Here is a 12,807-nt window from a genome sequence, read left to right as displayed (position 1 = left end):
GGAGAGCTGATAGATACACAGAGGATACGCAGACACACACATAAACACATGAAAAATAAGTAAACAAATACAAACCCACATACAAGCAATATAATCAGAAAGCTAGGCCTCAGCCTACCCTCACAGTACTTCTCAGTTTCACCTGCAGCCTGAGCTGTTAGAACAAGTTAGAATGAAGTAACACACAGCGACTCAAGACAATCTGACACCCACCATAAGTTTGTAAACAGAGAGCAAACTCCTTGAAGGCCAGCCCTCTATGCCTTCCAGCAGCCCCCCATCACCTAAGTGGACGACAGCAGCTGGAACCCCCACATACTGACTATCCACCCCAGCCTGCCAGCAAGGCGCCTGACAACCCTCCGGGGAGGAGCATGCAGGGAGGCAGGCTCAGCCGCAGCCTAGTGTGGAGAGGCTGTGGGAGGTCACGTGAGGGGGATAGGACTTGGGGGGCGTGGCCAGTGCCAAGGCCCTGCAGTGGGGCCAGCGAGGGAACCAGTGCAGCCCGAACAGGTGCAGGAGGGAAAGAGTGAGGAGCGAGATCTCGAGGAAGAATAAGGCAGGCCCTCTGGCCAGCCCAGAGCCTGCAAGAGGCTGGAGAGAAAGCCTCCTGCCTTACTGCACCCCTCAGCAGCCAGCTGTGCCTGGAGTGACAGGGCTCGTTGTCCACAGACCATGCAGCCCCCGACCCCGACCCCCTATAGAAGACGGCAACATTCCACCAGCACCGTCCTGTAAGAGGCAACAGGTGGCCAGGTCAGGAAGCAGACCCATCCGTGGCCAGCCACCTGGTTCTCAGCAGGAACCCCAGTAAGACATGACTGTCCTCACTTCACAGCTGGGGAAATGGCATTCAGGACTCTTAGGTGTGTAGAATCACACAGTTAAGAGGCAGCAGCAACTTCTGACACCAACACTATGGACTCTGTCGATCCCCCAGCCCTCCATGGTCCATAGCCCATCCTGCCCAGCCTGTCCTTGGGTCAGACTGAAACTAGTGAAGCTAGAGGAGCTTTTCCTGGGGAAAGTGGGTCTAGCCCTAAGCCTAGAAGGACAGAGGAATCATGAGTGAGTCACCACTTCCAAGCCAGGTTCTGAGATCTGATGGGCACGAAATCCTGCAGCAAGGGACAACCTCATTCTGGGGCTGCGGAACCAAGCAGAATGAAGTTACACACAGCGACTCAAGACAATCTGACACCCACCATAAGTTTGTAAACAGAGAGCAAACTCCTTGAAGGCCAGCCCTCTATGCCTTCCAGCAGCCCCCAATCACCTAAGTGGACGACAGCAGCTGGAACCCCCACATACTGACTATCCACCCCAGCCTGCCAGCAAGGCGCCTGACAACCCTCCGGGGAGGAACATGCAGGGAGGCAGGCTCAGCCGCAGCCTGTGTTTGGAACCAAGCAGATGATGAGCAGCGGGTGGGACCTGGATACACTGGGGAGAAGCCCCGTGGCTGCTCAGGGAGCTCACACCTCACACCGACTGGAAGCAGCCCAACTTGTCCAAACACCGCACTTGTCAGGAAGGTGACATGTGACATCTCTATTCGTCTTTACTTGGAAGCAAAGAATTTATCTACTCTTGGGGCTAAAATGCTGAAGCCCTCATCTATCACCACAGTACAAGTCATGCCTTAAGAATGTCTGATTTATTTTAATGCACATATATATATGGAATCTAGAAAAATGGCACTAATGGAACTATTTGCAAGGTGGGAAGAGAGACACAGATGTAGACAACAGACTTATGACACAGCGGGTAAGGAGAGGGTGGGATGAATTGGGAGAGTAGCACTGACATACATACACTGCGCTTTGCCAAGTCACTCAGCTGTGTCTGACTCTGCAACTCCATGGACTGTAGCCCGCCAGGCTCCTCTGTCCATGGGACTCTCCAGGCAAGAATATTGGAGTGGGTTGCCATGCCGTCCTCCAGCGGATCTTCCTGACCCAAGGATCAAACCCAGGTCTCTTATGTCTCCTGCACTGGCAGGCGGGTTCTTTACCACCTGTGCCACTTAGGAAGCCCATATATACACTAACGTGTAATATAGACAGCCAGTGAGAAGCTACTGTATGACACAGGGAGCTCAGATCGGTGCTCTCTGATGACCTAAAGGGGTGGAACGGGGGAAGAGAGGGAGGCTCCAGAGGGAGGGGATATATGTATACATATGGCTGATTCACAATGTTTTACAGCAGAAATTAAAACATTATAAAGCAATTACAATAAAAGAACAATGGCTGAGAACTACCTTGCTGAAGTCTCTTGAAGACAGTTCCTTGCTCATAAGTAATCCTGCATCCTGACCTTGGAGAAGGCTAAGGAAAGCTCTCTACTTGTAGACCCTGGGCCCGTAGATCTGTGCTGCAAACTCGTTTTCTCTTGTTATTTGGCAAGAAGAAGGCTGCCCGCCTGCCTTCCTGGAGAGCCTCTGGAGTCTGAGCCCTGCAGGCCACCACCGCCCTCTAGGGATCAGTGCCAGTGTCCTGGGTGAAAGCAACTCGGGCACCTCCCAGTTCCTCCCAGTCTCCCTGTCTCCAGGGCAATGCAGCACCTGCCTCCACCCTGCCCAGCCTCCTTCACCTGTGTCCCCTTTGGCACGTGCTAATCACAGCTTGCAGCTTCTAAAGGTACCAAGAAAAAGAAGGAAAAAAGGAAAGGTGGGATCCATGGTAAAGGTTAACGTATGAAAGGTAACCCAACGAGGCCCAGACTGCTTCCCCTTAAAGGTGCTGCTTGAGGCCCAAAGCTCATCTGCTTGGACCAGTATACGGTCCTGGGACTCCGATGAAGCCGCTGGCCTCCCTAGGCATCAGTCTCTTCTGATAAAATGACACCTTTTGTATCTAGTGCTCAGAAGGCCCGGCCCAGCCCTGAAATCCCCGAGTCCATGGTTCTGAGGCAGAGACTAGCAAGCCGCCCACCCGATAAAGAATCAGATGACCTGCCTGGGGGCTCTTTTGTTCAACATATTTTTCAAATTATTAAAACTCTCTTGTTTTCCAAATGGGGTTATTTTCATATTTGAAATAGACAACAGCAATTTTGCTGCCAGGTGCCCATCTTTCAACTGAGGACAGTAACCAACACGACATCTGCATGCCGATGCAGACTTCTTTTATTAACAGAGGACAGAGATGGGTGCGCCGCTGGCCGAGACCAGCAGAGGCTCAGTCCAGAGCACTTGGTGACTCTGGCCCAAGCACCTCTGGGAGGGAACTGCTTTGCCCCTGATAACTGCCCCTCTCTAAGAAGGAAAGGATGGAGTTCGGACAGGCCAGCCACCATTTGGGAGCAGATGTAGGCCAGCCACATACTTCTAAACAACAGAGGGAGAAAACAGGGTGCCTTGGGGTCCTGGCAGGGACCACGGGGGTGAAAAGGCAGCTGGAAGCTCACTGGGGATGAAGGCCAAAGCACATGTCCAAAGTGGGAGTGCTGATGCTCCCCGGGCACACGCCCTGCCAGCCCCATCTGGGCTGAATAAACACAGGTCTCCACAGTGCCTGGGGGGCCCCTGGCTCACAGACATGGGGGGGGATGTCTGGAAGAGAGGGGGAGGCAGGATCCTCATCCACTGGGCAACATCTCCTTAGAGCCACGCACTCCCCAGGGTGGGTAGGATTCTAGGACCCTGGGTTCCCAGCTGACCTGAGGTTTACTTGGTTCTGTCAAATATCCCTGCACCGCCTCGAATCAAAACTTAAATCTCTGCTATCTTGACAGGATGCTAAGTATCTTATACTTTTCCAAGGAAAAGATGTAGTCGATGTATCACAGGAAACAAACACTCTGAAAGCCTTACTCTGGATGCAAAAAGTGCCATCAAAGGCTTTGGACAAGGGAGCTGCTGTCACAGCCAGCAACCGTGTCCAAACCAGAAGACCCTGCGTCGCCAGTAATGAGGGCCAATAACAGTCTGCCAGTGTGAGAGGCAGATCACCTGCTTCCTACAGGAAAGGAAAGTCGCTGAGTCGTGATCCACTCTTTGCGACCCCATGGACTGTAGCCTACCAGGCTTCTCAGTCCATGGGATTCTCCAGGCAAGAGTACTAGAGTGGGTTGCCATTTCCTACTCCAGGGGATCTTCCCGACCCAGGGATCAAACCCGGGTCTCCCGCATTGTAGGCAGACGCTTTACCCACTGAGCCACCCGGGAAGCCCTGGCTTCCTACAGGCTTCTACAAAAAAATAGCGCTCAACAAACCCGACACAGGAGTGACACAGCACAGACGCCACATCACTGAGGGCCTCAGTGGAGCCTAGGGGACCACCTGAAAGGCTTACAAGAGGGATCTGCTTTGGACTGCAGGGATGGGTGGAGACAACAGGGGCTATGGGCTATGCGCTCTGTCACCCTCCAATCCCCAGGGCAAGAAAGTGGAGGAAAAGACAAAGCAAGACCTGCCACACAGGAGTAAGCAGTGGGGCCGGGGCCAGACCCACGCCCGCACTCCTCGCCTTGGCCATCCTCTGGGCTTCTCCAGGAGTCCCTTCCTGCCCCAGGAAGCTGTGACTACAGGGCCACATCGGGACAGCCAACTGACCCAAAGCCAGGGTTAGCCACACAAGGTGTCCCTGCATTACCAGATTTCACTCTCCCTTAGTTTTAAAAGCCTCTAAGAACAGGTAACGGAGAAGGCAATGGCACCCCACTCCAGTACTCTTGCCTAGAAAATCCCATGGACGGAGCCTGGTGGGCTGCAGTCCATGGGGTCGCAAAGAGTCGGGCATGACTGAACGACTACACTTTCACTTTTCACTTTTATGCATTGGAGAAGGAAATGGCAACCCACTGCAGTGTTCTTGCCTGGAAAATCCCAGGGCCAGGGGAGCCTGGTGGGCTGCTGTCTATGGGGTCGCACAGAGTCAGACACGACTGAAGCGACTTAGCAGCTTAGCAGCAAGAACAGGTAACAGAACCCCAAATGCTCCAGCTATGTGGCCTTGAGCAGGCACCTTGCCCTCTCTGTGCTTCATGCTCCTTACCCAGAAAATGGGCTGATAGCTACAGCAAACTCTCTGCAAGGTGGCTGTGGGGTTAAAGCAGCAAAGGCCAGTCAGACACCCAGAACAGGGCCCAGCAGAGAGCAAATGCATTATTAACATTTACAGCAACATATGTGTTTTCTGGGAAACCATGAGATGAGGTAAGGGGAAAATGAGAACAGAAGAAGAAGTGCCTTAATAAGAACCACTCGGAGGACTTCCCTCGCGGTCCAGTGACTAAGACTCTGAGTTCCCAATGCAGGAGGCCTGGGTTCAATCCCTGCTCAGGGAACTAGACTCCACATGCTGCAACTAAGACCCAGCACGGCCAAATAAAAAAATAATTTTTTAAAAAGAACCACTTGGTAGGGAGTGCACACATGTCAGCAGAGGAGGGGAGGCCACGGATGCTTCCCTGTGAAGATGCAACAGCACCTGTTTCTGTCACAAGCACACACACACACACTGCAGGCCTGGCATGCACACACACACACACACACACACACACACACTGCGGGCCTGGCACACACACACACTGCAGGCCTGGCACACACACACACACAGACACACACACACTGCAGGCCTGGCACACACACACACACACACACACACACACACACAGAACGGGCCTGGCACACACACGCACACACACAGCAGGCCTGGTACACACGCACGCGTGCACACACACACACACACACTGCGTGCTTGGTACACACACACACACACACACTGCGGGCTTGGCACACACACACACACACACACACAGCGGGCCTGGCACACACACACACACAGTGGGCCTGGTACGCATACACGCATGCACACACACACACACACATACACACTGCGGGCCTGGCACACACACACAGCGGGCCTGGCACACACATACACACACACAGCGGGCCTGGCACACACATACACACACACACAGCAGGCCTGGTACGCACGCGCGCGTGCGCACACACACACACACACAGCGGGCCTGGCACACACATACACACACACACAGCAGGCCTGGTACGCACGCGCACGTGCACACACACACACACACAGAGCGGGCCTGGCACACACACACACACACACACACAGAGCGGGCCTGGCACACACACACACACACACACACAGCAGGACTGGTACACACGCACGCATGCACACACACACACTCTGCGGGCTTGGCACACACACACACACACACACACACACTGCGGGCCTGGCACACACACACACACACACACACACACACACACAGCAGGCCTGGCGCACACACACACAGCGGGCCTGGCATGCACACACACACACACACACACACACTCTCTCACACACACACACACATGCGTGCGCGCGCTCTCTCTCTCTCTCTCTCTCTTTCTCTCTCTCTCTCTTTCTGCGGGCCTGGCACAGGGGAGAATCAAGCCTATGTTGGGGCGATGATGCTCCCATGTCCCCTTGCCATACAGTACAGCAGGCAGCAAACCACTGGGATCTGCAGGATGAGGGAAGGAATAAACCCAGCAGTCATTTCAAAGCAACAGAGGGCTGACCTGGCCATTTTAAAGGGCAGGAGGATACTGTTTTACATTCCAGTAATGAATATCTAGTTAGCTTTATTTTCAGGCTAATATAACTAAATGGGGTATATTTATTTATAATTTAAGTGGCTTAAATGGACTCATCATCTAAAAGAATAACAGCTGAAGAGTAGCAACTCTCTACACCGTCACAAGTTTGTACCATATGGAATCAATACAATAGGGGGTGGCTGGCTATTAGGAAGAAATTGTCCATCAAACAGCCAGGCAGTGAAGCACCAATTCAGACAACCCAGCGACGGTGAAGGGCAGTCTGTCCCCACAGACCATAAAAGGTGGGATCTGCTCACTGGCTAGCTGGGACAACAGGCTGCACCCGCCCAGGTACAGGCTTCGGTAACACATGTTCTCACCCACGGGACCCCCCAGATCACCCTGTGGAAGTATCTAATGAGAATCCCCCCACCCCTCGCTAAGTGAGGAACCCAAAGCGGAGGCCTCCCTCCCAGGGTCACCGCCCCCAACTCTAGCGGTGAAGGGTGGCCCTGGGATCCCTGGCCTGCGCCCCTATCTCCCACTTCCCCTCGCCCCCTCCACCTTGTGGGTAAAGAGCAGAGAAAGACCTTTCGCAGCTGCCATACCAGGAACGTGGCAGGGCCCGAGGACACTTCATGGCCCCTAGCTTCCCAGAGTCGCCGGACCTGTGTGCTGCTCCCAGCCATGCTGACCAGCCCTGACACTGGCGCTGTGAAAAGGTCCCGTAAAAAGGAACAAAAGGAGCGTTGCATAACCAGAGCCAGATTCACAAGGAAGCACAGGGCCTGGTGGCAGTGCATAAATGTCATCACCCTGCTGGGGACCAGGGCGGGGTTCCCTTAGGGAGACCAACTGAAACAGCTCTGCACGCTCTGTTTCTCCAGGAAAACAGAGTTAAAAATACATTTTAAAACTTTCTGAAGGACTTGCGTGGTGGTCCAGTGGTTAAGACGCCATGCTTCCACTGCAGGGGGCACATGTTTGGTCACTGGTTGGGGAACTAAGATCCTGCAAGCCACATGGCGTAACCACAAAAATTAAAAAATAAATTAAAACCTTTTAAAAGGCAACAACTAGCCACATCCAGTTCAAACACAAAGGCCTTCATGTGTTCACTCATTCATTCACCTACTCACCACCTGGCTGGTAGGGTGCCGGGGTTAAGTGTACCTGCTTTGGAACCTTAATGCCTGGGTGAGACCCCTGCTGCCTGACCTTTGGAAATTACTTCTCTGTGACTCCGTTTTCTCATCTGGAAAGGGGGGGGGGTGGTATTGGGAGGATTAAATAAGGAAACATGCAGAGATAAGAGTGGCATCTAGCAGATAATAAAAGCTAAATAAATCTCAGCTTCGCGTTCAATCCTTGTGTTTGGGTGTCACGGAGGGATTGGCCCATGGAAGTGAAACTTCCCCACAAGCCCACACTAAATGCAGTAACCTCCCAAGACCACAGCTCCATTCAAAGAAATAAGATTTGGGCAAAGAAACTTTCCCAACATCAGACAGCCAGCAAGGCATTGTTCCCTTCCAGAACGAGAAGACCAGAAACAGATTCATTATCAGGATTGCCCACCTTGAGATTTTTTTTTTTTTTTTTTGAGAATTTTCTTAACACTCCTACAAGTGAGCAACAATTACCATGAATTACTAGAAAAATACACACCCCTCTGAAGTTAGGAAACTAAAAGTGTGTGAAAGTCGCTCAGTCATGTCTGATTCTTTGCGACCCCACGGACTATACGGTTCATGGAGTTCTCCAGGCCAGAATATTGAAGTGGGCAAGCCTTTCCTTTCTCCAGGGGATCTTCCCAACCCAGGGATTGAACCAGGGTCTCCTGCATTGCAGGCAGATGCTTTACCAACTGAGCCCCCAAGCTCAACTATGAGAAGCAAGGTTTTGTTCATGCTAAGATTTGTTGTTGTTCGGTCACTAAGTCATGTTCTGAAACTATGTCTATGCTTATTTGTCACCAAATACTCAGATTTCTGAATTGCGTATGCTGGTCTGAACCATGTGGAACTTGGAGGCCGATGAAGGGAGGGAGGGAGGCCCAGGACAGGCAGCAGAAACGGTGCTTTCACAATCAAGCCTGATGTCCCAGAGGGGCTGGTGGGCAGAGGTCTGCAGGGCAGGCAGTGGCCACCCCCAGGAAGCAAAGCATGGGAGCCAGGGTCAGGACTCAACGCTCCATGTAACTTTCACAGTCCCATTAAAGCAGAGTGAGGACAGGAGCAAACAGAGGAGAGGCGCCAGGGACAGACTCAGTGCCAAGCGCAAGCGGAGGCCCTGTAGATGCCTCTGGGGAGGAACTCACTGCACTGGGGAGCACAGACAGCTTCTCCTTCCAGAAGCAGTTCCCTCCTCCCATCTTGCTCCCTCCAGGCCCCTGGCCTGAGGTTCAGCAGGAGAGGGGAGGCTGGGAACACAGGAGCCAGGCGGGCCAGTCCCACAGGGGAGCCGAGGGCTCGGTGGCAGCACATACACGGGCTCCAGCTGAGGGCCTCCTGCCAGGACCCTGCAGGAACCAGAGACGGGTCAGGAAGCACCGCACAGAGCAGGGGTTGCGTCATGCTGGCACCAACAAGTCCCCTCTCCGTGGGGATCAGAAAGGGCAGAGCCAGAGCTGCCCCACCTCCCCCACCCCTGTCCTCCTAAATTCCCCCAGGAAACCTACTGGGATTCTTGGGAAGGCAGGTGTCCCAGAACCTAACAGGTGTCTGCCCACCCACCCACCTGCCTGCCTTCTGTCCTTTTGAATCAGCACAAAACCAAGAAACAAACACAAAATCAAAGTCAGAGAGCATGGTGGGACCAGAAAGAAGTAGGCACCTGATACCTCCATCGGCTCCTGAAATGTCAAGTTCCTTAGGTGCCAAGTTTCCAGGAGGCCAAAAGGATAAGGGAGGTAGTGGCTGGACACATGTCAGGCTGTGGGGACCCTGCGGCTTTACAGGTGACCCAGCCTGTCTGAGGCTGCATTCAACTCACTCCCTTGACACCCAAAGTCACAAGAGGAAGGACCACGAGCCGCCCAGAACCGGAGCCCCATCCCCTATTCCCCACTGTCAGAACCTCCCTTCCAGCTGTCTACACTAGAGGCTGTCCAGTAGATTTCATTTTATGAAATAGTCTGGTACGTCCCTTAAATTAAGAGGAAGATTCACAATGGGACCATTTTATAATTACATCTAAACAGGCAGTCTTTTTTTTTTTTTTAATCAATTATTTCATAACAAGAACCTTTCATTTATTCTCACAGAATAGCACAGGGAAGGGTATGGGCGGCCCTCACAGTCCTGTCCCTGGTGGGATGGCCTCCAGAAGAAATCAGCTGGGGTCTCCTTCCAGACCAGACACAATGGAGACCCCGAGCTGGGGAGCTGGAGTGTCCGTCTTAGGTCAGCTCAGTCCTCACAGGACAGTAGGGGGTTCCTGAGAGGGACCACGGGGGTGAGGGGTAATCGAGCCATTGTCAGCAGAATATTGAACTCTTCTAAGCTCCAAAATCACTGCAGATGGTGACTGCAGCCATGAAATTAAAAGACACTTACTCTCTGTAAGAAAAGCTATGACCAACCTAGACAGCTTATTAAAAAGCAGAGACGTTAACTTTGCCAACAAAGGTCCATCTAGTCAAAGCTATGGTTTTTCCAGTAGTCATGTATGGAGTGAGAGTTGGACTATAAAGAAAGCTGAGCACCAAAGAATTGATGCTCTTGAACTGTGGTGTTGGAGAAGACTCTTGAGTGTCCCTTGGACTGCAAGGAGATCCAACCAGTCCATCCTACAGGAAATCAGCCCTGAATATTCACTGGAAGGACTGATGCTGAAACTGAAACTCTAATACTTTGGCCACCTGATGCGAAGAACTGACTCATTTGAAAAGACCCTGATTCTGGGAAAGATTGAAGGTGGGAGGAGAAGGGGATGACAGAGGATGAGATGGTTGGATGGCATCACCAACTCAATGGACATGAGTTTGGGTCAACTCCGGGAGTCGGTGATGGACAGGGAGGCCTGGTGTGCAGCAGTCCATGGGATCACAAAGAGTCACACACGACTGAGAAACTGAACTGAACTGAAGCACCAGCTCTCACCTCTGTGCAGTGGGTCAAGGGTGACAGCCTCTAGACTTCCCGAGGATTGCAGAAGTCAAGAGGCACCTGTCCCCATGGCTCCTGGCGATATCAGCTCAAAGCCAGACTCTTCACCATTTGAGGGCCCTGATGGAGAGAAGGTCCAAGCCCAACTCCTGTATATCACAAGAGAGGAACATAAGGCGGGGGGGGGGGGGCAGTGAGTTCTGGTGGGGAAGTAGACGGGGTCAGGTGTGGTGCCCCAAGGACAAGCTGTTTACTCCTTACTCCATGGAGATGGAGAACACCCCGAGCCTGGGGAATCAGGTCTCAAAGACACCATCAAATTCCCAACAGGAGCGTTCTCAGCCGCAGCCAGGGATGTGAACAATGCAGGAAGGAGCAGCCCAGGAGTGACCAGCAGCCTCGGAAGAGACCGGATGTGTCTCTAGAAGGTGAGGACCTGTGTCATTAGCCCTGGGGTAGGGTCACTCCGCCTGGGCAGGGGAGAGCTCTCTGCAGAGACAGGGTTTCAGCAGCAGAGATGTGGGTTTATTCTGGGGTGCCCAGCGGGGCAGCGTCCTGTAGGGCAGGCTCATTGCCCCAGTGCCCAGACCACTCAGCCTCTCCTCCTGCCCACTTCTCAGGTTTGTACATGAACTGTTCACCACAGGTTCACGGGGAGGCAGTTGCAAATGAGTTAGGGTCTCTTCTTTCTGATGGGTAAGTCAGGGGAAAAGGTCTGAGGACCCCTAATCAATAACTGATCGACTATAGTTCATTCAAGGTTGTCATGTTCTTAAAAAGTCACCATAACCCTGGCCAGGCTTCTGGTGCCTTGAAGTACCAGTTAGCACTTCAGGAGTATAGCTGGGTGCCATTCTAAACAGAAATCGCGAACAAAAAGCAAGAAAATTCCCAAAATGTGGCACTAAATATAAATACACCTTGAGAAGGACCCTTGTTTACTCTTCGTCTGAGGGCTGAAACAAGAGGAACCGTGTACAACACAGCTGGTGAGTGCCCGCATGCAGCTCAAATTTTCTGCCCTTCTGCACATGTCCCTGGATGGCCACAAAGTCACAGTAAGTGTTGATTTGGGGATTACAAATAAGTTTTCATAAATAGGCAAGTTTGCAAATATATGATCCACAAATAATGAGGAGTGACTGTGACTGAACCTGTTATTTGCAGATGATTCAGTCTTTGATTCACCTAAGAAATACCTGGAAAACTTCCCAATTCTAATGTCCCCACATAATAAATTTGTCCCAATAATATCATGAAAAGAATCCTAATCACAGTCTAACCCAGTCATGTTTGTAACTCTACGGGACGTCACTTCTTTATCCTGAGGATGCTTTACGCTCCTTAGGAAGCTAAGCCCCGGAGTCCTCTTGCCTCCTTGGATGGCAGGCTGAGCAGTGAATGCCACCACGCTTCCTTCTAAAGACACATCACTACCTCTGCCGGAGCTCTGTTCTCACCTGAGGATTTAGGATGCCACACGCTGAGCTGCTTGGAGCATTTTTTAGACAGAGACTCTGAAGAAGCTGGCTCTGTGTTCTAGAACACAGACAAAAGGACCACAATGTTGTCTACACAATGCTGGGGGAGGAGAAGGGCTTCAGGAGGTGACTGTTCCCAGGAGGAAGGGATCTCAGTAAGGCAGCCCAGCAAGGGGTGGGCCCCTTGCCCACCCCTCAGGCTGCAGAGTCCTCAGTCATCCCCACGTTCAGCTCCCACAACCTGCCAGCCTTGCTCAGAGTGGGCCCTCCCCTGGAACACATCTCCTTCTAGACCAGGTGCCCAAATTTCAGCTGGCAGCACAACCACCCAGAAGGCTTAGGAAAAGACATCTGGGGACAGGGGTGGGGTCAGAGAGTGTGTGCTTCTGAGTTCCCAGATTTATGCTGCTGCTGCTGCTGCTGCTGCTGCTGCTGCTGCTGCTGGGCTGAGATCACACTTTGAGAACCACTGACTAAACTACCTGTGCATTGCTTGGTTTGTACTAAAACCTTGTTACCACATACTAAGATGACTTTATTAAAGCATCTCTCACTGTCACTTACACTCACTGTGAAACCCCAATCTCCCAATCACTTTTGGAATGAGCAATGCTGTCAGCTTTTACTTGAATATTCCCAAGGACAGGGAGCTGATTT

The 12,807-nt window shown here is 52.2% G+C and overlaps 1 protein-coding gene across 16 annotated transcripts in view; it reads right to left on the bottom strand.

Annotated features, from left to right (window-relative positions):
• Positions 1-12,807, bottom strand: part of TNS3 (tensin 3) — a 223,416-nt gene that overhangs the window by 124,946 nt on the left and 85,663 nt on the right. The window contains exon 1 of one of the 16 annotated variants that reach the window (XM_042248691.2): positions 7,151-7,265. The exons of 13 other annotated variants lie outside the window; for them this stretch is intronic. In XM_042248691.2, the coding sequence (XP_042104625.1) occupies positions 7,151-7,249 (99 nt within the window). In that variant the 5' untranslated portion in view covers positions 7,250-7,265. Of the gene's footprint in view, positions 1-1,815; positions 6,469-7,150; positions 7,266-12,807 lie in introns of those variants that run through there. 2 more of the 16 variants (XM_027968686.3, XM_060415057.1) reach the window with 2 other exon arrangements.

This window comes from Ovis aries, chromosome 4 (genome assembly GCF_016772045.2).
Source record: "Ovis aries strain OAR_USU_Benz2616 breed Rambouillet chromosome 4, ARS-UI_Ramb_v3.0, whole genome shotgun sequence".
Classification (NCBI taxonomy): Eukaryota; Metazoa; Chordata; class Mammalia; order Artiodactyla; family Bovidae; genus Ovis; species Ovis aries.
This window is presented reverse-complemented; position numbering and strand designations above follow the sequence as displayed.